Consider the following 27909-nt stretch of genomic DNA (forward strand, 5'->3'; position numbering starts at 1 on the left):
TCATCAGTTCTCGACCGGTCGCGACTCTGCTCGGACATCGGAAAAAAGTAAAACCTCGAAAAATAACCCACTTGTGAACCCGCGAAAACGCGCGTCTCGCGATCCGAAACACGTTCCATCTCGCTTGCTCCTACGTGTGTGCGCGAACGGCGGAAAAATTCCTCAGCAATTGCAGAAAGCGAAAAAATGGCGCCCCTAGTGCTGTGCTAAGGCTACTCTCACAGGGCAGGATCGATTCGGATTGATTGTTCTTCAGGGTCTAGGCTAGAGTGCGATTAGTGCGTGCGTTTGTGTGTGTGGGGGAGGGGACCGCCGGGATGGGAAATCAACCGACCAAACACTCCGGGAAGCCGAAGAAAGCCGTCCACTGGAAGTCGGCAGGTGAGGATTTTTCTTTGAGGAATGAAAATTTTCGCCTCTCGATCCCGTCGAAATATGGTTCATGCATGGGGACCGAAACCGACGACGACGACGACGACGACGGCGAAAGGCGAGAGAACCGAGCAGCCAGGCTTATTTTTAGACACGAGTCAAATATTTACAGTTGAAACACAATTTCACTGGTGACTGGTTTTCTCTGGCAGAATATAATCACACGAATTGGGTCGGGGAATTTATGGGAAATTGCAGGGGGTGGGCTATTGAACACGCCTCAAGTGATTGATTTTGTTGTGTTCTTTCCAGAACCACCTTCGCCTCCGGGCAAGCCGATGCTGGTTCCGGGATCACCCAACACGACCACCGCACCGGATGTGGTGACGCTTCGGTGGAAACGGCCGACCAGTGATGGCGGTTCGCCAATTCTCGGCTACATCATCGAACACCGGCGGACGGGTTCACCGCACTGGGTTCGCGCCACCGCCCAGCTGATGCAAGCCACTGAACTATCCCTGAGCGGACTGGAGCCAGGATGGCGCTACCAGTTCCGGGTAACGGCCCAAAACATCGTCGGTCAGTCCGAATGTAGCGAATTGTCCGATGCGTTGGCAGTGACACTGCAGCGAGCTGCCGTCGCTCCACCACGGTTCATTCAGGAGCTTTACGACACCACTGCCATCGAGAATGAGAAGATGGAATTCAGGGTTTCCGTCGCCGCAACTCCCACTCCGCAGATCAGCTGGTACAAGGATGGGTTCGAGATATTCAGCAGTCGCCGTACGAAGATCATCACAGAGGCAGACATGAGCATATTGATCATCCACCAGACTGCACTGACCGACGAAGGAGAGTTCAAATGTACGGCCACCAACCGAGTAGGTCATGCAGCAACCACCTGCAGTCTATCGATCGAAGCGTACCCCAAGATACGTCTGCCACGACAGTATGAAGAAGGTCTGATCGTGGAAGCCGATGAAGTCATCCGGCTAAAGGTTGGCATCGCCGGCAACCCTATTCCGATAGTTGAATGGAGTCACAACGGAGAGCTGCTACCGAGCAAAGGACGCTACGAAATCGAAACCAATGACAAAAACTCGTCCCTCCGAATTGCCAACGCCCAAAGATACGATCGTGGTGAATACAACCTTCGTGCCTACAACAAACTCGGTGATGACTACGCATCTTTCCTCGTAACGGTAACGGCCAAACCGGAACCCCCTGGAAAAGTCCACATTAGTGTAGGTCTCGGCAAGGCCGTCACCCTCAGCTGGTCTGCTCCGGATGACGACGGTGGTTGCAAGATCGGTAACTACATCGTGGAATACTACCGCGTCGGTTGGGATGTCTGGCTTAAGGCGACTACCTGTCGACAACTCACGACCACTCTCAGTGGCCTCTTTGAAGGCTCCCAGTACCGCTTCCGGGTGAAAGCTGAAAATCCCTACGGTCTCAGCGATCCCTCCGATGAATCCGACACTCTATTCATCCCGGATCCGAAGCGTGGCATTAACAGCGCCACCCAAATACCCGAAGTGGAAAACAAAGAAAACGAACCTCTTCCACAGGCGGTCCCCCGAAAACGCCGGGATGCTTCCAGCTCCCCGTCCAGGGAAACCGAACAGATCAAAAAGGTCAAGGCCTTCTCTCCGGAAACCTACAGCCGGGACGAAATTGTTCGCGAAATGTCCTACGGAACCCGGGACGAAGACTTCTTCCAGTCCAAGCCAACCACCGAAGCACCCAGCCCGAAACCTCCAGCCGTTGTAATAACCGAACCTGTCCCCATGGAACAGGAACCTCCGGAACCACCGAAGCCACAGCGACCGCAATCGTTCGCATCCCCGCTGCAAGCGATGCAGAAATTCTCCAAAGAAGCCAGTCCGTTTTTCGGCAGCGACCAATCCCAATCGGATAATCAGCTGTCCCCGGTCGGAACGCCACAGCAAGCCACCTCCCCTACCGGTGGTGACGGCAAGTCGTCGAACATTCACAACAGTAGCGAATTCATGCTGGTGCTGTACAACGAACAGGAAGCGAAGAACAACACACGTAAGTGCATCCTTTCTATACTTATTTCTAACCCAAAATTGTTGGAATGTGTCGGGAGTTTCTTCGCTTTTGATTTATTTCGGTTGTTCGGTAAGACGTTGAGAGTTTTTCAGAATTTTTGAGTCAGAGCATCGATGACGTCGCGAAACCGTCTGCGTCCGATGAAGGAAAGCGCGCAAAAATAGAACCCACGCTAATCACTTATCTCCCGGTCCCGTTCTCTCTGTTTATGTTGCTGTCTCGCTTTCCCCCTTCGGTTGGGAGTTGCTGGAGTGCACGGGTGCGATTTTTTTTTTTTCGTGGGGTTTGAAATGTATACGACCTGCTGATGGATCTACAAACTGTGGTTGCGATCAGAGCTGCCAGGTGGTTTTATAAAAAATCTGTATCCACTCTATTAAAAAATCTGTATTTTCTGTATTGACGACTTTTTTTCTTAATTAATCATGTTTTGTTGTTTTACAAATACAGTGCATACAAAATAACCATAAAAAGTGCTTAACCACCTATTCGGGCTATCGTACTAACCATACGGGATATAATTGCGCCATTTGTGATATCGTCCGTACTTATTTATAAGAGTGATATGAAGCCGTTTGAAAATGTATGGAGATTTTAGTTTCTATTCATTATCTTCCTGATAAGAAGTTTTAAATGCAAAAAAGTGCACGAGTTCATTACTATTTGATATTTTTAATATTGATGAATACAATTAATTACATCATTTGTGTGGTAGTTACACCGAAAAGTCGAGAGATGTCGCCCCGCCAGTGTTGGTAAAATCATTTTTGCAGTATGGAGAATATCAGAAAATCCGCAATTTCTTACGAAATACATTTTCAATGCAAGTAAAATGTTTACGAGTACTTGTATTTGTACCATTTTAATGTGCTCGGGCACTTTTCTTGTATTTAACATACATGCTTATTTTGGAAATATTCAATTAATACTGTAAATCCCCATACAATCTCAAATCGTTTACTACCAGCTCCATATGCATCATTTTATAAAAATCTGTATAAATCTGTATTGTAATTAAAAAATCTGTGATAAATCTGTATTCTGTATCGGGTCTGTATTAAGATTAAAAAATCTGTATAATACAGATAAATCTGTATAAATGGCAGCGCTGGTTGCGATATGTGAACTGGGGAAAAGCCATGTGTTTGATTTGACCTGCTGTGGAATTGTGGAAATTCAAGGGGTGCGTCGTCACTGCACTGTGGCAATGTGAGCAGTTCCATACCAAATGACGAATCGGAAAAACTTGATCACCTTCGATTTGCATGAAACTTTGCATAATTGTTTGTTATGGACAATGATTTACATTTTTTACTAATTTACATCGAAGCGATACAATCAGCGCACCGATGTTTTGGTATTTTTAAAATGGATTGCTTTGATAATTAGATACAATATGGTTTAAACAAAATAATCTGAATGTTAGAGCCAGAGACAATGTTTTATAACCCAAGTAACATTGCAAGTTTTATCGCGGTTTAAAAGCATGCTACAAGTCTAAATCATGGTCTCCAGAACCATCATAAAACCAAAATTGTTACTTGGGAAGAGACACGCAGAGAGAATACAATTAAATCTGGCTGCACGGTCAAGTAAGTTGTTTTGTCTGCAAGGTTTCTGCAACCCACAATTGTGTGTTTACTTCCGACATAATATAGAATCTTTTCTGGAGGAAGATTGAAGAAAGTTAGCATTAGCATTAGCATTAGCATCGAACAAGTTGCACAATATCGTAGGTGGTACGAATTCAAAACTATTAAGAGCAAGACGGATATCTGTAACTGGACAGATAGTAAGTAGGAAATAATTACTATCTCCCAGATAAAGACATATCTCGCTCCAACAGTTAGGGATTGTCTTGGCTACGTCCTTACAACTGGTAGGGATAGGAAAGGTATGTTAGTCCAACATTTACTTAAGAGAGATGCAGAGAACTCTACGACCCCTCATAAATGTCTCGGGAATTTAGGAATGTTAGTAGGGTAGGTAAGCCATAGGATACACCCAGTAAGTGTTGCTGGCATATGTAATTTTTTTTTATATAAATGTTGAAATTGCTGTCTGCTGGAATAAAATGAAGATATAACATGGTGAACTCACCATCGTTGTAACATCCGTAGCTGAATAATAGGAAGGAATTATGATGTGTTATATATTTTTTTAATCGATAGAGGGGGAAACCCGCGGGACTGAAAATAATTTAACTACCTCTTCTCCCGTTGGCACAAAACCTCTATGTCTTTTCAACTTAAATCTTGATCAATTACAAATTTCAACAATAAATCATTTTTCAAGTGGAAGCAATAAAGTTAACAGATTCAAGATGATAGCTGACATGTACGATAGATGGCATGGCAGAACTTCCGCTGAGGTGTCTTCAAGGTTCCATCGCGATTGGCAGTAATCTGAAAGATACAAATTATATTGCAACAAATTTGCTAATATTTGCATACTTCTACAATAGTGTAACTTTCAAACCAACAAAACCAAGTAGATAAATAGACTTGAAGGGTTGAGACCTCGATCGCTGTCCTTAAATAAGGGTTTTAATCAAACTGTAATGTTCTGTAAAAATTAAATAAAATGGAGAAATGAGGAGAAATTATTTAGTTATACTGCATAACAAAATAATAAAAATAAATCCAAAAGATAACATTAGTATTAGCATTAATCAATATCATAATAAACATAATTAAAAAGTATGCAAAAACTAAAATACAGTGTAACCATGATTGATGTTTTGTTCATGTGGAGTCAATGTGAGAGTGAATGATGGTGATGATTTCAAAATGCTATTTATCAACTTATTTTAACGATGCCGTTGGATTTGATATTAAATAAGGTTTTATGTGATGTGAGATGGATTGTAATCATGTACAGAGAAAAAATTCACCTAGAAAAGAACACAGCAAAAAAATAATTTTGATATCACATCAAAGTGGATGCACTACAATCATGTCGAAAATTTCATGTAATTTTTATGACCACATAAATAAACAAATGCAGTAAAAGCAGCGTAATGTCAGTTCATGCATTGTATTAATGATAATTTTGTCCATTTTAGCAAGTAATATTACACCATATTTTCGACATGATTGTAGTGCATCCACTTTGACGTGATATCAAAATTATTTTTTTGCTGTGAAGGTGATACTTAAACATAAATTTTGCTAATATTAATATGTAAGATACTATAGAAAATGATCTAATACGAGATGTAACTTTGGTGCATTAAATTTGAGGCTTGTTATTGAAAAGATTGAAGATCCAACATATAAACATATTATTAAAGGCCCTCATATCAAAAGTTTATCATTTGTAATTTCTGGTATTTATTATTAACTATTCTTGATTATGCTTATAAAAACCTACTTAAAACACATTACAAACTAGTATAATATTTTAAAGATGAGTTTTGGGTAAGATTAGATAAAGTTTAGAATCGATTTACACTCATTTCTATTAATAAGCTTATAAGTAAGTTCCTATAGAAAATGATCTAATGCAAAATGTAAATTTGAGGCTTGTTATTGAAAAAATTGAAAATCCAACATATGAACATATGATTAAAGGCCGTCCTATCAAAAGTCTATCGAAACTAATGTTTATCATTTGGAATTTCTGGTAATTATTATTAACTATTCTTATTTATTTATTTATTTACTTATTATCTAAAATCATCTGACAAACATGGTCTACATGATTTAAATGTACAAAAACTTAAACAACTATACTAAATTGCGATTACGTAAACGACATTTAAATGTTTCACAGCTAACGTTAAAGTCAAACAAGTGGAAAACAGAGTTAAAAATGTTACACATAGCACATATTGGTTCGTTTTGACCGTAAACTGTCCGGTGAAAAGGAAGACGGAGGAAGTTCGTGGAACGAAGAACTCTCGAGGTCACGTTCAAATTCAACTTAGCCAAAATGTTAGGGAAATCAATTATTCCGCAAAGTAATTTTCCAACAAATACAGCACGCATGTCATCTCTCCTTTTAGCCAGTGTGTCCAATCCTAAAAGCTTGCATCGGTTTTCGTATGGGGGAAGTACCACCGGATCTATCCAGGGAAGAGTTCGAAGCGCAAACCTAATGAACTTCGTCTGTATAGATTCAATCCGTGCTGACCAGATGTCGGTGTAGGGGCTCCAAACTACCGCCGCCGTCTCCAGGGTGGAGCGTACAAGCGCATAATAAAGAGATCTCAAACAATACGGGTCACGAAACTCCTTTCCAACTCTTATGATGAAACCAAGGTTTTTGTTCGCTTTAGCAATAATACTATTGTAGTGGTTATGGAATGAGAGTCCTGTGTCCAACAGAACTCCAAGATCCTTCACAACTGTCACACGCTGAACTTGCTGGCAATTTATGGAATAAAGATATTCTATAGTGCTCTTCTTTCGGCTGAAACTGATTACAGAGCACTTCGGTACGCTGATATTGAGCAAGTTGCAAGCACACCATTCAATTCTGCATCTTAATGCAGTCATCAACTGTTCGAACCTCAAGGTATATTTTAAGGTCATCAGCGTACACGATTTTGCATCCTGGAGGAAGTAATAAGCACACATCGTTGAAATAAAGCGAAAAGAGTAACGGCCCGACGTTGCTGCCCTGAGGGACACCTGATGTACAGTGGAAGACTCGCGACTCAGCGTTTCCCAATTTCACAGAAAGTGAGCGATTTGCTAGGAACGATTCTAACCAGCACACAAAAGCATCGGAAGCACCTAAGTGCCTTAGTTTAGCCAACAATATAGCATGATCTTATGATACCTACTTAAAACACATTACAAACTAACTAGTAGGGTAAATGTTGGCTTCGGCACCCATTGACTGTTTTCGGCAACCAAAATTTAAACATTAATTTCACTATGTTTTCCCATCAACGCACTTCCCTGAATGTGTCCAAACGATTGTTTAGCCTTTCAGCTTCAATCTGATTATATTTGAACGATCGAGCAATCCAGTAATGCTACATTTTTCTTCAAATAAAGCATATGCACTACAAAATGGGGTTGATTTCGAGTTGCCGATAATAGAACAGCTGGTTAACACGCAGTTCTAATGGGAAGGTTACCGAAGAAAAAGAGACTGCCGACAATAGTCACACTCACCTGAGAAGTTTGGAGCGTTGTAAAAACGCTTTCAAAACGTTTTGAAAAATTCTGTCGATTGGAATGGATAGAGAAGCAAGCAGCAGATGAATGTAAACAAACAGACACATCATATATGTGCGTGACGCTGAGAAAATGCTAGTAGAAGTGCAGACGCTGCTTAGATTGACGAGAATACGTAAATTCCCCTATAGTATTTAAAAGGTAAGTTTTGGGTAACCCAAGTAGCACACATCTGTAACACAAAATTGCAGCAACTTGATTGTGACTAAAATAAGTCATATAGCAGTTACCTCATCCGTTTTGTGACAAGAGTGCTATTAGGGAAGGTTAGATAAAGTTTAGAATCGATTTACACTCATTTCTATTAATAAGCTTATTATATAACTAATTGACATTGACATTGACAGGGTCGTTGTTTGTCAGAATAGCATGACTATTGACATTGACATGAATAGAAGTAAGTTCGGTAATCTTCCCAGCAGCCCCCTAACGACTGGAAACAACGTTTGACTTATGTCCACAAAATATTAAACGTCTGTTCGAATCATCAAAGGCCGCTCAGCCGATTAACGCAACATCAATACACAAGACGAAGTCCAATCTATAGCTGACGTATGCCAGACGAACCTGAATAATGGGATATACCTACTCTCTTAGTGCCCATTAGACTGATGCAAAATCCAACACTTCCGCTCCACAGCGCTCAAACAGCCCCAAACCGGCCCGACTAGCCACCAAAACCCGAACCCATCCGGTAAGAGAAAGACACGGCACCAACCGTCCAAAGTCTACATGGAAATTACTATGGGAAAACCAAACATTCTGCTCCTATCCATCCATCAATTCACCGTATCGCTCCGCTTCAAAAACGATAACTGAGCCTGAAGCAAACTCTCTCAGCCACAACTCTGTGTAAGACCACTTTTCGATAGAGTGTAAGCATCAAAAGCTATTAATGATCCAAGCAACTACCGCCCCATGATTCAACTGTCCAGCAGGCAACACTGGTGTTTCAGAATAAAATAGAATAGAGCACAACATCATGGCTACTATGTCACACTGCATAACACAGTGTCGCCCACAAAACAGCAGCCCTATACTACAAGACTATCAATCCCTATATTCGGGGGTTCGTAGATCGAATTAAAGGGCGAACACAAAATTATTGCGACACATTCAACAGGGCATAACTTTTTTACCATTGAGTAAAAATCAACCAAATTTTGCACACTTTCTCATTGATGTGTATTGCGTACATGCTGTCAAACTCGAAGTCGTGTTTTTCGATTCAACGAAAATGGAGGTGAACCAACGCGAGTTGAGAGAACAAATTCTTTCCAAACACCTGGAATTTCCTGACCTGTCGTACCGGCAGTTGGGAAAAATGTTGAACATTCACCATTCAACCGTCTCCAGAGTGTTGAAGCGGTTCCAGGAGCGGTTGACGTTGGACCACGGCAAAGGAGCTGGAAGAAAACCGGGACCGGAGAACAAAAAGACGGAGGGAAAGGTGAAGCGGATGATTAAGGCAAATCCCAACGTCTCAAGCCGTGATTTGGCTAAAAAGATCGGCATGTCGCAGAGCTACGTCCAGAATGCAAAGAAGAGAGCTGGACTACATACATACAAGGTACAGAACTTCCCAAACCGCGATGAGCGGCAACAATCAACGGCTAAAACTCGGGCACGGAAGCTCTACGAGAAGATGCTGACAAAATATGGCTGCTGTGTGATGGACGACGAAACGTATATAAAAGCCGATTTTAAGCAAATTCCGGGGTTGGAGTTTTTCACCGGCAAGAGCAAATTCGATGTGGACGACAAATTTAAGAAGAAGAAAATGTCGAAGTTCGCCTCCAAATATCTCATTTGGCAGGCCATCTGCTCTTGCGGACTGAGGAGTGAGCCTTTCGTGACAAAGGGCACAGTAAATGGCGAGATGTACAAATCTGAGTGCCTCGAGAAGCGTCTTTTGCCGTTCTTGCAGCAGCACGACGAAGCTCCGCTATTTTGGCCAGATTTGGCATCATGCTACTATTCTAAAAGTGTCCTGGAGTGGTATGAGGCCAATTCTGTCCATTTTGTTCCAAAGGACATGAATCCGCCAAACTGTCCGGAACTGCGCCCGGTGGAGCAGTACTGGGTAATAATGAAGCGGGAACTTCGGAAGAGCAAGAAGACAGTCAAAGACGAGAAGGACATGTTAAGAAAATGAAAAAAAAAACTGAGAAACTGGTACCGGATGACACTGTAAAGACTTTGATGGAGGGCATCAAGCGAAAATGCGTTCAATTTTACACTCAAGGCTCCATCGATTTCTTTTCTTTTGATTTTTTAAGTAAATATATGTATAAAACTACCCTAAAATTTTGGTTTGATTCTAAACATTATAAGAAAATTGGTATGACATTTTCGGTGTCGCAATAATTTCGTGTTCGCCCTTTAGCTGAGAAAATTCTCCACAAGAACAGTTACAGAACTTTTGAACAGTGCAACACCGAAAAGGCCAGAAGGCAATGAACAAGAAGTCCGGATACCCCACAGCAACCCCCATACAATCCTCCAACGGCCTGCGCCAAGCCAGTCCCCCACTAAACGAGTCCAAAACCCTGGAGGCCAATCAGAACCCTACCCGGGACCGTCCGAACACTGCGGAGCGAAAATGTCAAACCCATCATGCAGAAAGAGCTGTGATCCAAAATCTTAGCGATGCTCTCTCCGAAAGATAGTGAATATGCTGTTGAGTTTTATATGCTGGTGGTTAGATAGAGAGTATCCTCATCAGTGCTGCAAAATCTCGACAGTACACGGTGATATTGATAATTCTCCTTTGGTCACTCATTTGAGCTAACAGTCATAGTCAAGGCAAACCATGTCAATTGTCAATAACAATGCTGTCAGTGACGAACATGTGTAGATTTTTATATTAACTAAATTTGTAACGAAACTAAATGACTTGAGCAAAACAATTACATGGAACCATTTTAGTGAACAAGCATCTACGCCCTGAACTACTTGGATAACAATAATGTGACACATAATGTGTTGGATTACACGATTTGTTACCAGGTGAATCTTTGTCATTGACGAAAAAATGAATAAGATTTTGACGAAGGTTTTTTTGAGGATCAAGTCGGTCAGTGACTATGTGACGAACAATTTTGTCAATATCACGCGAAAGTCTGTCAATGACAATGACAAATCTCAGCACTGATCCTCATTCGTCATCTGTTTCACATTCGGGCAAATTGTATATTTCTTTGAGTTTCGTATCCAGTTTTTCTTTGTCGTCTGCCAATTCGTACCATTCCTCAACTGGTATGTCCTCAAATCTCCACATACTCTGAGCAATCGTATCCCACCAAGTAAAAGCAGGTCTACCTCTCTTTTTGTGTGGTAATCTATACTCCGCAGCCAGCTTGATGATCCCGGATCCACTTTGTTATCGATCTGGGACCATCATTTGAAGACGAGTTATCCTCCACCTGACACAGTGATTTAATTTGACCGTAGATTTGCTTTTGGTACCGTCTTAAAGATTTCCCAGACCGCTTCGTAAGAACCGTAGCTTGCGACCCATACACCATCGTCGGAGCTATTACGGTTTCATATAGTAATGAACCCAACTTCCCTGTTGGCTTTCTTTCCTTAAGGGGTTACGCCACCCTAGAATACAGAAAAATGCACCAACTTCATTATTATTTTTTTTTTTTGTTATTTAATAAAGTCACATACTAAATTAACTTATATGGGCTTATAGTACACATAATTAGGGGTGCTTACCATGTGTGGCAGTTGGCAGCACTGCGAGTTCCTGGCACTGCTTCCCGTGTAGTGTTACGCGGCCCACACTTTCTTCGTCGTAAATATGAACCTAGAACAAAAACTAGTGGTTTTTCTTATTTTATATTAGAATACCTAGAGAAGTACATACGGAGATGAAATTTTTTTGAATTTTACGCAAATGGGACTTGTTTTTGCAAAAAATCAGTTTTTTCGCTTGAAATTTGTTTCTAAAATTGTTTACCACAATTGCATTTTTTGATCAATTGAAAAGTTCGTATGTACTTCTCTAAATAATTAATCAGAGAATGCAATCGTCAAAGTCTTGATCAAATTGAGTCAAAATTGCAGATGATATCGTGTGGGCCGCGGAGAGAAATGTTGTATCGAAAAAAAACGCGGTTGAAGATTGAGGTACAGATTTTTGGCAAAAGTAAGGGAAGCACCCCTAATTATGTGTACTATAAGCCCATATAAGTTAATTTAGTATGTGACTTTATTAAATAACAAAAAAAAAATAATGAAGTTGGTGCATTTTTCTGTATTCTAGGGTGGCGTAACCCCTTAAGAAAGTCTAAGATAACTTTCGAGGCAACAACAGCGAATTTTAAACGTTCTGTGATTGGAACTCCCAAATAATGTATGCATGATGTTGTTTTTAAAATGCGATCTCCAATTTTTAGCTCCTTTGGTGCTTCTCCAGTAGGCGTCCTAACCATGACTTGACATTAAGTTTCATTAATCTTAAGGTTTACCTCGCCTAGATAGTATTCTAGTACTGGCAACAATTTTTCTAACTCCTCTAATGACCTAGGGATAGTTAAAATATCGTCCGCATATACAAGGATAATTGGAAACATTAACCTGCCCGTCTGATTTAGTTTTAACCTTGGAGGAAGATTGAAGAAAGTTTTAAGAAAAATCGGAAGAACGTCCAGGGAACTTGCAAGACAAATATTTCGAAAATATGTACAAACTTTCGGAGAAAATCGGTTGACACAGCCACAGGAAGCCAGAAAAACTTGTGAAATTCCAGTATTACACACTTAGAAAATATCATGTAAATATAGGTGCTCTGAGACTGACATATCCAAGCGTCAATTTTGACATAAAATTGAGTCATAACAGACGTGCAATTCAACTCAATCAAACGTGTTTTTCGTCGAGTAACGAACTTTCCAGTCTCGGAGCACTTAATTTTACATGAAACATTTGTTTACGCCTGATCCTTTATGTAAAAGATGGATTCCGTCACGTGTAAAATTAGTTATTTCTAAGTGTGCATCTTTGTTGATAGTGCCAGTAGAGATGACATTTTTGGATTTCCGGCCGCAACTACATATGGCCTGCCAAAGCAAATACTTTCTGGGGAATTTCAAAAACTCCTTTTTCCGAAAATACTCGAAAATGATTCCTTTGCATTGCAGTATAAAAAGGCAAACCCAGAAGCTGTGGAAAGCCTCCCAGCACGTCCACTAGACTGATGCAAAATTTGACTTTTTCGCTCCACACTGCTTAAATGGTTTCAAATTGGGTCCTGATTAGCCTCCCAAAGTTACAACTCATTTGGTTAGAAACAGACTTTGCACAAGCTATTTGAAGTTTACTTGTGAATTACTATGTGAAATCTCAACTTTTTGTTCATTGCCTTCTAGTTTTTTTCCATATTGAGCTGCGAAACAGTTCGATAGCCATTCTTATAGAAAATTTTCTCAGCTACAACTTTGCTGAAGATTGTTTCTATGTAAAACGAGACAGGAAAAAGTTATTAATTATTTAAGAGATTGGTAAACTTATGACATGATCAAGCAGCTGCTCTGTAGGCAACACTGTATTTTGCAATCTGACATAGTAGCCATGATTTTTGTGTCCTATTCAACGCCCCAGAAACATTAATGTTGCCTGCTGAGCAGTTGATTGAGCATGATCATAAGACATCAGCGCATTGAACCATTGATAACTTTCGATCCTTGCATTTAATCAAAAAGTGGTCTTTAGCAAAGTTGTAGCTGTAAATTTCCTACAAGTACAGTTGAAAGTTTTTAAGGGAGACCGATATGGTGAATTATTAGATAGACATGAACAAAAATCTTGGTTTTACCATAGTAATTCCCATACAAACTTCAAATGGTTTGTGCCATCTCAGTTTCTCACCAAATGGGTTCAAATTTTGAGAGGTTAGTCAGGATCCGATTTGAAATCGTTTAAGTATTGTGGAGCGAAAATTTCAAATTTTGCATCACTCTAACGTCCACGTTTCGTCGTCCATTATGATACAAGATTTTTTTTTTCGCTAAAACTGGGTGAAAAGCTTCTTAGCACGACTTTTAGCAGTAAAATTTTGCTAATCATTATGATGCCCTTTTCACTCTGTACGCCTTCAGCTCATGCCTCGGCTTCACTTTTTGTACGTATGGTTTTGATTTTCCAACTTTGCGAGCCACATTACGAACTGAATGGTTTTCATGTTTCTCAATAATGGCTACCCCAGCAAACAATATTTCCCAGGTAACAATTTGATGCTTAACAATCGATTTTAATTCAGCCTTAGTTTGAATAGCTGTTGTACATAGACCACGTTAACCTTTGTTCAGCGTTTAAATACAAAATCTGCCAAAAGCTTAACAGTTACATAAATTATTAGCTTTTTAAGGCATTAAATAACAGTCTTTGGGTGTTGGGTTTAGCCATCTAGTTTTATTTAGAAAAAATAATAATTGAAGTTCGCTTCATATCTTTTATATTTTTGGGACTGTAACAAGGTGCTGACTGACTAGCTAATTGGATTAACATATTTATATTGTTATTATAAGTCTAAAAATTACCTTTGCATTTCTGAATTCTAACCGGCAGTCGCTGATTCACAGACATCAATCATACCTACTGGACCACTTAAGCATATGTGTGCAAAAGGTATGATCATTAACTTGAAACACGTCAAATTTACAGCAATGCAGTTACAACAACTGGTGACAGTAAAACATTCCCCTCATTTTCAAGTTTAGTTAACACAATGTGGACACAAGTGCGCGATTTATTTCGATTGTCATGTGGAATTTGTTTTAGTGCCATAATTGAGTTATATTTTTGGAATACTGTCTGAAAATTCAGTGCAATATAGCAGTCAAAAGACAGAAATACAAATGTTGATGCTTCCGACGTCGTCGCAGTCCACTTCTACATGGAGCTATTCCTAAAAAGCTCCTCTACCTTGTCTCTACTGCTGCCGCTGCTTGGGATTAGAAGGCAGTGAATTTAGAAGAACTAAAATGCCGGAAATGCAACGAGTGACACTCAATACAAAATATTTGAAGTGCATTGCTGATTTGTGGAGTACTGTTAATCTAAAATAAGGCTTGTTCAATCTTTAGATCAGTTAACTTATTGAGGTTGAATTATGGGGATACAATTAGCTTCACGCACTACTAATCAACTATATATTCTGCCTGCTGTTAATCAGCTTTGTACACCTTAAATCAACCAATAATCAGCTTCTGATTTTACTGTTCAGCTTGAATTGTTACTTGGATTGTACTGATTAAAAGCTAAATAAGCCATTTGTTAGCTGTAGAAGCAATTTTTTACCTTAATGAGCTCTTATTCTGCTTCCAATGTTTGTTGGGACGACCTTCTGGTCCATTTGTCGAGAGTATACTTTTTTATTTGTTCCACTTCCAGCCTTCCGATCCACAGTTAACCGCTGGTCAAACTATTTGCACACACTAAACACGGTACTCTTCGGCAGTTTTAGCTCTTTGGCGAGATTGCGTACCGACAATGTTGGATTTTGCTGCCGTTTGTACAAAATGCGTTTGCGTTCTACCACTTGATTCGACGCCATTTGACCAAACTGAAACGTTTCAGCGGTTCGTGAAATATTTCAAAAACTACACTGAAAAAAAAAGTGTCCGAAATTTAACGTGGACAAGCTTTCATTTTCAACCCATACCTGCAATGCATTTGCCAAATTACCATTCCATCTTTGAAAAAAAAAAACTCTCAAAAAGTTTATTTATTGTCGTTTACGAATTAGGGAACATGCATAAATGACGTAGCATTTCAGGAGTTGATGGTGGAAAGGTGTATGCCCTTGACGGCGTGCAAACAGTCGACAACCTCAATCTACCACCGCAAACGTTGCAGTTTGAGCAGATTGCACAAAGGTTCACGTATCTCGAGGGGACTTCCTGTGGCAAGCTATGCGAATGCAATTCCCCGTATTCCCATCGGCGTGGATAACGCGTAGTTGATCGGTACGCTTAAGCAGAGGGATAGAAAAGAGTACGAACCAGTTGCTGCAAAAACCAAACTTGGGTGGACGCTTGACGGTAATGTTGAAGGTCCAGATGAACCCCAAGAGTATCGTTATCTTCATATCTGCGCGCTATCCCTAGATCAAGAACTTCACGATTTGGTCAAGGGGTTCTTCAACGTGGAAAGCATTGGAATATCAGCAGTACTTGCAATCGAATCAGAAGACAATCGAGCTCGTCAAATTCTCAAGGAAACAACAGTTCGCACACCATCAGGAAGGTTCAAAACAGGCCTCTTATGGAAGTAAGATTACATAGAGTTTCCTGATAGTCGATCTATGGCCGAGCAACGTATGAAATGGCTGGATAAGAAGCTGTCGAAGATGCAGGAGGTGTACGACAACGTTAAGCAGCAGATCATGGACTTTCAAGTGAAAGGATACGCTCACGAATTGACGGAAGAGGACTTGGTACCTACCATTGGGCGTAATTTTAAACCCGAATAAACCAGGGAAAATTCGCATCGTATGGGACGCAGCGGTGAAGGTCGAAGGAGTTTCACTGAATTCTATACTGTTAACGAGGCCAGACCTTTTGACGTCACTTCTGTCCGTTTTGTATCGTTTCCGCAAACGAGAGGTAGCAATATCGGGAGAAATACGGGAAATGTTCATGCAGATGCTAATGCGTTCCCGAGATTCGCATTCCATAACGAACCAGGAGAGCTGATGGAAGTTTACGTGATGGACGTGGCAATATTCAGAGCAACTTGCTCACCATGCTCCGCTCAATACGTAAAAAACATAAACGCTGAGTACCCCAGAGCTGCCGTTGCTATTCAGGAGAACCACTATAGGGACGACTACCTCGACAGCGTGGATACCGAGGAAGAAGCGGTTCAGCTGATAAAAGAGGTAAAAGCCGTTCATGCGAAAGCCGGATTTGATATTCGGAAGTGGTTATCCAATTCAAAAGATGTCGTTCAGCAGATAGGGGATCCAAATCCCCAAATCCGACAAGACCACAAATTTCGAAAGAATCCTCGGAATGGTATGGCTGCCGGAACAAGACCTTTTTTCTTTCAACATCAACTTCCGGAACGAAATTCTATCGTTGCTAGATGGTACGAGGATTCCAACGAAGCGAGAAACTCTCCGTGTAGTTATGAGTATTTTTGACCTACCCGGATTGGTAGCGGCGTTCGTTGTACATGGAAAGTGCCTTGTCCAGGATATTTGGAGAACCAAAACGAGTTGGGATGAGCAGATTCCTGAACAGATCTACGATCGTTGGCAACGGTGGGTGAACATACTTCATCAAATTAACACAGTGACAATCTCTCGGTGCTCCTTTCCTGGTTATGAGTCGAGTAGTTTGGAGGGTGTGGACGTTCACGTTTTCGTGGACGCGAGTGAAACGGCTTACGCTGCCGTTGCTTACTTTCGCATCGTTGATTGTGAAGGCGTACGGTGTGCTCTAATTTCCTCGAAGACAAAAGTAGCACCACTAAAAACCTTGTCAGTACCACGGCTAGAACTACAATCTACGGTGATAGGGCCCCGATTAATGAAGTCAGTTGTTGAAGGTCATACGCTGTTAATACGTCACCGAGTGATGTGGAGTGATTCTACAACAGTGCTCTCCTGGAACAAAGGAAATTCGGACAGTTCGTTGCTGTTCGAATAAGTGGAATACTCTCGGAAACTAACCTAGGCGATTGGAGACACGTACCGTCAACCCTCAACGTAGCGGATGAAGCCACTAAGTGGGGCAAAGGACCTTGCTTCGAAGACGACAGTAGATGGTTTCGGGGACCAGGATTATTGTACGAGGAAGAAGCGTTGTGGCCATCCAAGTCGTTACCTAGTCCTGATACCACGGAGGAAATACGACCAATTTATGTACACCATCGTGAAGCACCAGAACCACTGTTTGCTTACGGTAGGTTTTCAAGAATAGAGAGCCTACAAAGAAGTGTTTCATTTGCTCTACGATTCGTCGCCAAATGCCGGAAAAGATTCCATACGGAGCTTCCGGACCAAATGATTCTATTTCTAAAAGACCAACGGAAAGCGGAAACTACTCTACGGCGGTCAATACAACTGGAAACATATCCGGATGAGATCCTGACCATACAAAAGAACGGTTCACTTCCTCCAGAGCAACAAGTTAAGCTGGAGAAGTATTGCCCGCTCCGAAATTTATCTCCGTTTCTGGACGAAGCGGGATGGCTGAGAGTCGACGGTAGAATAAGCGCAGCACCGGGAGTATCTGATGCAACAAAGTTTCCTGATATTATGCCACGAAGCCATAACGTAACACAGCTGCTAGTTGAATCATATCACCGACGGTACGGACATGCAAACAGGAAAACCGTAACGAATGAGATCCGGCAAAAATTCTATATGCCTGCTTTGAGATCGATTGTTGGAAGGGTTGCCAGGCAATGTACGTGGTGTAATTTCTATCGAGCTTTTCCCATGAATCCTCGTATGGCACCATTGCCAGTAGCAAGAGTCACACCGTACGTTAGACCGTTCACTTTCGTGGGCGTTGATTACTGTGGGCCATATTTGATTGGAAGAAGTAGCGTCAAGCGGTGGGTGATGTTGTTCACGTGCCTGACGGTGAGAGCTGTGCATACTGTCGACTGAATCTTGCAAGATGGCTATCAGGAGGTTCATTTCAAGGAAGGGTGCGCTTCAAGCCATCTACAGCGACCAGGGTACGAATTTTGTAGGAGCAAGTAGAGAGCTAAAGAAGGAGATTGACAGCATCAATCGTTCGTTGGCGGGAACGTTTACTAACTACGACACACAGTGTGAACCATATCCCAAGTAACAAAATGAATTTTATGGTACATTTGAAGAAGTTTTTAAGACAGTTCTATAAAACTGAACATAAAACTAATTTTTCTACAAAGCTACTCTAAAACAGCCATAAAACCTTCATAAGACAAAGGAGGCCTATACTAAAGAAGGTTCTCAATACTAGTTTTTAAGGTTCGCTTAAAACTTGACATTCCTATCGATACATGCTTATAATGGCATTCAAGATCTCTTTAAACCTCTGATAAAACTACGACAAGTTGCCATAGTTTTATGTTTTTTTCTCTTCAAGAGTGCTTCCAGTACGTGATAAGTTTATTTCACAGGTTACAGTTTTTGCTAGATAGACAGCTTGTTTCTAGATGGGAGAATCTGTTCGAGTTATAAATTCTTTGACTATATGGTATTCCTTTACCTATAGCGATGTGAATAAAAATTGGTCATGGACATATTAACAAAGACGATCATTTTCGAGCTTGTAGTTCAGCGATTTTCCATGCTATATTGATTTTTCCGTCGTTAAGCAATACAAAAGTTTAAAAAATCTAACGCGCCTCGATGATATTGATTAAATATCGATTTATGTGATGTGATCCGTAAGATTTGGTTCGGAACTCAGCATCCGTTCTTCTTCTACTATTGGACAAAGGAAAATAATTACAGTGAGACAAATATCAATACTCCCCAGTAGCTGTACACTTTTGGCAACCATTTTGCGCGTTGAAATATGCTACACCTAGAATGATGATAGTTATTAATATTGTACATGATACATGTAATCTTTTAATTTTTACCTTTAATAAATGATCTTGCAGGCTAGTCGCATATAAAACATCGTAGTTTAACTGATATTTTATGATGGTTGATAATAATGCCTTTATTTAAAATGCCATTCATTTCATTGACGAATTGATCGAGAAAAGTATTTAAATCACTTGGCTTACTTTTCCCATAATAAATACCTATCACCATTGGTTTGATGTGAGGCATTTCATGGATATTGAAGAGAATCGGCCAGAACTCATCCTTAGAACTTCTATAAACTGGCAAAGCTATGGTACTTGATTCATTTATGTTAGCAAAAAGAGTTTTTAAGTATTGTTCAAGACCATGGTGCCAATATTGACCATCTCCTGCGCACACAGTCTTCGCAGTTTGTAGTAATGTTCTAGGGTCTTTCGGCAAAACATTTGGTAAGCGATCGTTGATGATTGTTATGAGGTCCCTCAACGCGTTTTGCTTGACATTGTGGGATATCGACCAACTCCTGAGTGCTGCTAATAGTGCTTAGTTCTTACTGTCTTCTTCATCTTCGTCTTCCAAAAGTGTCGGATCAGGCTGCCATACCCCGTCTTCCGAAAGTGGCCACTCTACATAGGGTTTCTTAGGCTGGCATGTTTCGTTATCATCTTTTTCCTTCGCTTCGTTTTCCGGGGCATCGGAGGGAATGCTCTCCGGCTTTGTTTCCTTGTGACTTTGTATACCTATTCGTACCTGTTCGTCTAGTTTTGAAGTCGATGCTTGCTGAGATGAAGGAGTGTTCAATATATTTTCGTTTGTAAGATCCACTATTTTTCAATTTTGTCCACCTGTTGGCGTCCATTAGTTGTGACAGCTTGTGTATGTATTTTAAGGAACTCTTTCTCCTTTTGGTTTTAAGAAAGTTTTATGCCAGCATTCTCAAGACACATTAAACTTATAGAAGGATGACAGAAAACTTTTTCAAAACCGTTCTCAAGTTTTATGAAAGCTTAAACAGAAGGCTTGAAAGGGATTTGAACTGTCTCTTAAAACTGTTCATAAGGTCAATTACACTTATAAAAGATAGAGTTTTATGGAGGCTTCTACAAGTTTTCTTGAAACACTCTTCAGAAATATCAATGATATGAGACTAAGTTTACTTGAAAAAAGCTATAATAAAACCACATAGACTCAGTCATGCTTTAATAAAACCACCATAAAACATGAATAAAACCAATAACATTTGGATTGTTACTTGGGATGGGTGGTGTTTGGAAGCGTATGGTACGTTCAGTGAAGGGCGCTTTAGAAACTCTTTCTACGTCACGGAAGGCTGACGAATAAAGGTTTCACACTGAGGGAGGGGGGGGGATGTTCAAGAAGTTGTTACCGGTAATATATTTGGTATAGCAAACTATGCTACGACGAGGAAGGAATATATAAAAATAGTCAAAAATACGCTACGTCATTTATGAATGGTTCCTTAGTAGCTTTGCCGCGTTGATGTTCTGTGTGAAAAACGTAAAGTTTGCAATCCGAAACGTATTGGAAGACTACCACCTAAAATTATTTCCTTTTTTAACCGATTTAATTATTCGATATGATCACAATACTGCGACCTCATTAATCTAAAAAAAAACAGTCATGATTGATTGGCTCCCGCAAGTGACAGGTTAAATCCGCTCCCGTCATTGTCTCCACCAAACTATAAATACAGTGACTATAGCCTCGGCTCGAAAGCCGGTTTTCCAAGCGGTATGTATACCTTTCTTTGTAAGAAGGATAAACCTGATAAAACTATGAATAATGCAGATTTTGTCAACTTTTTTTTTAATGTTTATCTTCCACATTTGTTTGAGTTTCCGAATCAGATTGAAAATAAATTCATTATTCCAGTAAACTCTCAAAAAGCAACTTTTTTTTCTTGATAATTACAGACTACGAAAATCCTCATGGTTCTTGGTTTTTGTTGAGGAACTGAGAATTATTATTCAGATTTTAAAATTTTAAAATATTTTGTTCTTTAAATCCAATTTGAAACTTCGAATTTTTTCTCTTCCATGAAACTCAAATGATTCTAAACTTTCCCAAGAATCTGATATATTGAAATATTTTCAAAATTTTTATAATTCGCCTGTTTTTCAACAGTCTGGCACTTCAAAGATTGACAATGTTGGCTAGAATTCTAAAATTTCAATTGGTTCTTAAAAACTATTAGGGAATTTTAAAAAGAACCCCTTCAGCATTCTAAGAATATTTATTACTTATATGTAAGAACATTTTAACAAACTTTTGAGAAAATTTTGAGTGGTGTTCTCAGGAAAGTTTCAAGAAAATTATTAGCAAACTTCAATAGCAGGTCGGAGGTGAATTTCAAACGCTTTCTGAAAAATGCTTAAAGGTAAATCTGAAGAAGTCACCAAAGGAACTGCAATGAATATAACAATAGTATTTTACACATAGAATAAACTGAAGTGCGAGGTTTCATGAGAATACCTACAATACTGTAGAGTAAATTTCAGTTTGAAGGGAATTTCAATTAGAATTCAAATTGTTTCTAGTGTGTCAGAAATTTTACTTGTGAATATATTTTTTTTTTAAATCATCACAATTGGGTTGAAAAAAAAATAAAATTTACGATTTTTGAACTGTATGCAAGGATGGTCTTAAAAATAGTCATGAGTGCCATTATTTTTTATCTAATACAATCCATACCTTAAGAAAAATCTAAAATAAAATGTTTCTAACAAATGTTGAAGTTAATGATGATTATTGAAATACTGTTATTGAATAAAATGGTAAATCTCTACCAAGACTAAATTTTCAAACAAAATTTTGTAAGTTGTAAAAGATAAATATATATGCTTAATTGTCGGAGTCACAAAATATTGTAAAGTTTTCTAAATGCTAATCGTTTAGAGTTGATTATATAGAAAACATTGAAAGGACTATTTTTGCAAGGTTTTGATCCTATCCTTTTATAAGTCTTGATTAAAAAAAAATGTGCTCGAAATGCTCAACATTTACCGAAGCAGGAAAAATTTAAAGTTATATTAGAATCCGAATTTAAACAATTCTGTTACTGTCTGGTTAAAATAAAATCCAGATATCGACCAAAACATGAGTTCGTAACCTTAAAAAATCTATTCTTTGGATCTTAATTTCTTGCTAGCTTTAGATTCCTTAAACAATTCGTTAAACCAATTTATCGATTTTCCACCCTGGTTAATGGGTGATACGGTCAAAATTTGGTCAATATCAACTTGACGTATTTCTTTCAATTTTGCATTTAAAAAACCTGAACACCCCTCATTTTGAAGGTGTGTGTGTGTAGAATGTTGCTCCTATTTTGATTTTGGAATTCACTCTTCAGTTGTCAAAATGCCGTCCAAGCAAGAAGAGCAGCGTATCAAAATTTTGCTCGTGCATTGCGAAAATCCGAGCTACTCGCACGCAAAGTTGGCAAAATCGCTAAAAGTTGCCAAATCAACCGTTACAAATGTAATTAAAGTGTTTGGGGAACGTTTGTCGACAGCCAGGAAGTCTGGATCGGGGGGAAATCGAAAACCGGAAGCCGCTGAGACGACAAAGAGAGTTGCCGGTAGTTTCAAGCGAAACCCTAACCTCTCTCTCCGAGATGCTGCAAATAAGCTGGGTGTATCGTCTACAACCGTGCATCGAGCCAAAAAACGAGCCGGACTATCGACTTACAAGAAGGTAGTGACTCCAAATCGCGATGATAAACAAAATACGACGGCCAAAGCGCGATCCCGGAGGCTGTAAATGACGATGCTGACGAAGTTTGACTGCGTGGTAATGGACGACGAAACCTACGTCAAAGCCGACTACAAGCAGCTTCCGGGACAGGAGTTTTATACGGCAAAAGGAAGGGGAAAGGTAGCAGATGTTTTCAAGCACATGAAACTGTCAAAGTTCGCAAAGAAATATCTGGTTTGGCAAGCCATCTGTACCTGTGGCTTGAAAAGCAGCATTTTCATAGCTTCCGGGACTGTCAACCAAGAAATTTACGTGAAAGAGTGTTTGAATAAAAGTCTGCTGCCTTTCCTGAAGAAACACGGTTGTTCCGTACTGTTTTGGCCGGATTTGGCATCTTGCCATTACGGTAATAAGGCCATGGAGTGGTACGCCGCCAACAACGTGCAGGTGGTTCCCAAGGCCAAGAACCCTCCCAACACGCCAGAGCTCCGCCCAATTGAGAAATACTGGGCTATTGTCAAGCGGAACCTAAAAAAGACCAAAAAAAACTGCTAAGGGCGAGCAGCAGTTCAAGGCAAACTGGCTTTCTGCGGCGAAGAAGGTGGACAAGGTGGCTGTACAAAATCTGATGGCAGGGGTCAAGCGTAAGGCCTGGCAATTCGGATTTGGAAAAGCGGAAGCCTAACTGAATATTTTTCCTGAATTTTATACTAATTGAACTTGAAAAAGAAATTTAATTTGATTTTTTAAATAAACGATTTCACCGATTTACACGCGTTTTCCCTTGACCAAATTTTGACCGTATCACCCTTTAATTATTAATTCTGGTTTTCTTCCTAATGTTATTGAGCATGATTTCCGTCATCTTTATCAATAATCTGAATGAGATAACTTGAAACTTGTTACTGAGAAAATTCTTGGGAAAATTTCAAAAATATGTTTTTAGGGGTTTCTAGGGAAATTAAAAAGATCCGAGAGTGGAAAATCTGGGAGACTTAAAACTAACTTAATTTTAATACTACTAGAAAAAAACTTGAAACTTGAAGACAATCCCTGGAATTTTGAAAAGTACTGGCACCCTTAATACATCATTAATAAACATGTTGTATTTTTATACAAATTCAAAATTCGATGACATATGCCGAAGTATGACTGAAAATTCAGTTTCGGTTAAACGACGATCGACCTAGTTTTAATTCTACATAAAAAAATGTTTACCCTCTCCCCCCCCTCCCACTAATTTGGCTACGCCCTTGGAACAGTATCAGATTGATTAGGCATCGTTTTAGTTCTTGTGGCCCCCCATTTACAGTCCATGAATCTCTCTCTCTAGTTCAAATAGAATTCAAAAACATAAGTAACTAATAGATCTTTGAATTTCAGTGGAACTAATCTCAATCGTAAAGCAAAAAACCAAAAATCGTGCACGAACCCCTCGTAAAACTGCGGAACCAAAATCAAAACAAAGCATTCAGAAGTAATCAATTTCACAGCTCGTCGAAACAGATGTTGATTCTCGACCGTGGATTTTTATTTTTCGCGCATCCTTCCGTGGCGCGTGCTCGCACGGTCGTTGGATTTAGATTTACGACCGTTTTACCGCGTGTAATTGACTGGCGAATGGAATTTCACTGCGAAACCCGGCGGACACATTTCCAGTCGTGAGGGAATTTTTCGGTCATCGGGTCAGGTGGTGTCAGTTGTTTGCTTTTTCAGTATCAAGATCATTTGAATTTTGCATTTTCCTCATACACACTAAGAAATTATTACCGACTTCGGTTATTTTTTATTGTCAGCCTTGTTCAAACAATCGAGTGATGCCATGATGGTTTTCCTTGTGATTTTTACGGAACAGTTCAGCCGTTGAAATTTCGGTAAAAATGACCGAAGTCGGTAATCATTTCCAAGTGTGAAGTCATTTTGTGCCGTCTAACACTGTACACCGATCATAACTACTTACCTCGATATGTACTCTTTTCTAGCCACCAGTAACAATCAGAACACCAATAAGCTTCCCATTCGGTCATTACTCTACTCCCAGCTCTATCGGGAGAAATATTTCACTCGACGGCTACTGCAATCTGCTTACAATCGTCCCGCAAACATGCGACCAGTTCGCTCCATTTCGATCGCATCCGGTAAGGTTCACTATCTCTGCTTGCTCTACTGTGCATGAATAGTCGTCCCCGACTGACCGCTGTCATCTATTACTGTAGAAAACCTTCCCGATATCTAGTGATCCATGCTCGTTTACCAAATCAAAATGTATTCCACAGCACTCTAGGATAGTTCCACTCCGCCACACTACCGCGACTGATCGAAAATGCTTCGATGTGCTACTAATTCAGTTTTTTCCCATCCGTAGGAAACTCAACCTTCGACTTTGAACTGGAGGACTTGGCCGCTCCACCGCCACCACTGTCCCTGTCGGCACCGGAGCTTAACGTGGAACCACCACCGACACCGCGGATGCGTCCGGCGGTGAGTTCAACGGAGTTGCTCTACGAACGGGCAATGGCACGTTTTTATCAAGCCGTTGCCATGGAGGAATCGGAAAACCAGCGAAAGGAAGCCGACCGTAGGCGGAGCATGAGTGCTGCCGTGCCACAACCACAACAACAACAGCAGCAGGACACCGTTGCTGCGGTGAATCGGTTGGCTGACCGCCGGAGTAGTCTTCGCCGGCGTCTGTCCGGGGATAAGGAAGCCATCGTTAAGCAGTCTAGTTTTGAATCGCAACATTCCAGTGCAGTGGATGATGTGATACCCGAGGAAAAAGAAGAAGATCCGATAGAAGAGCAGAAGGAGGAACATCCGCAAGAAGCGGGAGCAGTGGGAAAGGTCGAGGAAGTGATGGAGGATTTGGACGAACAGCTGTCGATCTCTTCATCGATGGATTCGATGCTGGAAGAGTTGAAGCGAAGGGAGTCTGCACGGTCCAGCCGGTCGAGAATTATGAGCGATGAGGATGAGATGGACACATATCATCCTGGGCCGAGAGTGATGTCCCCTTACCGGAATCCGGATCCGAGTCAAGCGATTGAGGTTCTAACGAAACCACTGCCCATGCCGGATCCGAACTTTGTTCCGAAACCTATTTTGAAACGACCATCAACGGAAATCCTTACAAAGGACGATAAGGAGAAAAAGGTTGCTCCGAGTAAGCCAGAGCGAAAGAACTTAACGAACGTTTTCGATCGAAAGTCCCCCGCTAAGGAGGAGCAAAAACAGATTCAAATTCAGACACCACAGCCGGAGCTGCAAAAAGAGAAGACTCCTGAGGTTGAAGAGAAGAAGCCGGAGTCTCCAATAAGCGAAAAGCAGAGTCCAACGGAGCGGGATATCACTACGGCAATCAAGTCGGAAGCTGTTCGCCAGAGGCGACTGGAGTCCAGGCAAAATTCGATCGAAGAATCTAGAGCCGTTGCCGATTTCTACAGCGAAATTGTCCAACAGGTTGAAACTGCCAAGAAACCCCGTCAGATACCACTTTACTTGAATCCGGATGAAGTTCGCAAACTGAACGAACGGGGACGATCTCGTGATTCTTCATACGATCGAATGGCAAGGTCCCGCTCTGGATCAATGTCTCCGCTGCCAGTGGAAGATGTGTACCGACTTCCAAAGTCCCGCTCACCTTCACTAACATCAGAGCAGATTGTTAGCAAAGGCAAGCCAGCCAGAGAAAGCCGGATCCTTCGGCAACGATCGGTCTCGATCGATGGCGATTCCAGTCGACCATCGTCTGCTATGAAAGAGCAGCCACCATCACCAGCGATGGCAACTGCTCGACCAGAAACTGCATTTAATGCTAGCGCAGTAAGCGAGCAACCGACCAGAAGAAGCCGTCCCTTGCGTGAATCAACGGCGATCGCTAAGAAGAGGAACGTTTCTCAGACACGCTCCCGTAGTAGTTCAGGTGTTCGCGATGGAGCAACTGCTCCCGAGAAAACACCAATGGACGTGGCTCGGCGCGCCAGACTCCGTAGTGCTTCCAAGTCCCCGGCAGCTCTGCAGCGAACGCCAGTAGTTCCACAAACTCCAGAACCACCAAAACCATCACCAGCTCCACCAACTCCACCAGTTCGCCCTATAACTCCAGTGACTCCTTCGGTTACTACACCAGATCAACGCTCCCAATCACAAGCTCCGGAGCTATCCCCCGAAGATGCTTCCTTCAAATCCAGCATATCCTACCTGACGGACGTGGCCCTGTTTGCCCTCGCCTGTTGGCTGTATCTCTTCAAGAATCCCAAGCTGGCAATTCCGATCATCGTACTGATCATGTATCGCCACATTAGCGATGCAATCCGGAACCGGATGCCACCGTGGATGAAACGATCGCTTAGCTAATCGAACCGCGGCGGCTGGGTTGGGCTGGGAAGCAATCCAATGAAAGACATAATCTCAATAGCAGAGCAAACCTGAAGCAGAGGGATATTTTTAGCAGGTCTGAATAATCTCGTTCTCTTATTGGAAATTTAATCTCTCTATCCATCTCTGTTTCTTTTTCGCTAGAGGAGGCACGAAACGATATTTTCTTGCACTCGCACTTTGTTTATCGAGAAAGATTGTTTACTGTTTTCATTTTCGTCACACTATATAGATAGGCAAAAGACGGGAACACTCGGGAACGCGACCAAAGATTAGAGAGAACTAGCTGGCAGCTGTCAAATCTGGCAGCTTCCGACTCCATTCGAGGAATGGAACCAATCGAACTATTTTGATTAGTAAATTAGAAAATTTTACACAGAAACAAAAAAATCGAAAAACTATTGCACATTAACATTACCAAGGAATCGCACTCGTCCATGTTTGCTTGGATTCACGCCGCCATATTTGTTTACATGTCGAAACATGTTACGTCATTAAGTCAAAAGCACACACACACCCGTACATCGACATAATCTTAAACGTTAATCCATACTTAAGTCAAAACTATGTTTAATCATTTGTTTTTGTTATAGCTTTTCATTGTTTAATGTGTAAAAAAAAATAAAAAAAAAAGAA

General features: G+C 40.9%; 1 protein-coding gene across 2 annotated transcripts; it reads left to right on the forward strand.

The window, feature by feature from the left end:
* On the forward strand, positions 1 to 27909 carry LOC135710544 (muscle M-line assembly protein unc-89-like). Of its 2 annotated transcripts, XR_010518422.1 has the most exons (4): positions 1 to 381; positions 685 to 2427; positions 25265 to 27349; positions 27420 to 27909. XR_010518422.1 is itself a non-coding variant. In XM_065233144.1 (3 exons), exons 1-3 carry the CDS (start codon positions 318 to 320, stop codon positions 27250 to 27252), a joined length of 3795 nt encoding a protein of 1264 aa, XP_065089216.1. In that variant the 5' UTR covers positions 1 to 317; the 3' UTR covers positions 27253 to 27909. The 2 variants fall into 2 exon arrangements, 1 of the variants encoding a protein (XP_065089216.1); XM_065233144.1 differs by having other exon boundaries at positions 25265 to 27909.

Source organism: Ochlerotatus camptorhynchus, unplaced genomic scaffold (assembly GCF_037179485.1).
Source record: "Ochlerotatus camptorhynchus isolate MF236.1 unplaced genomic scaffold, CSIRO-AGI_Acam_v1.1 ptg000391l, whole genome shotgun sequence".
NCBI classification, from domain to species: domain Eukaryota; kingdom Metazoa; phylum Arthropoda; class Insecta; order Diptera; family Culicidae; genus Ochlerotatus; species Ochlerotatus camptorhynchus.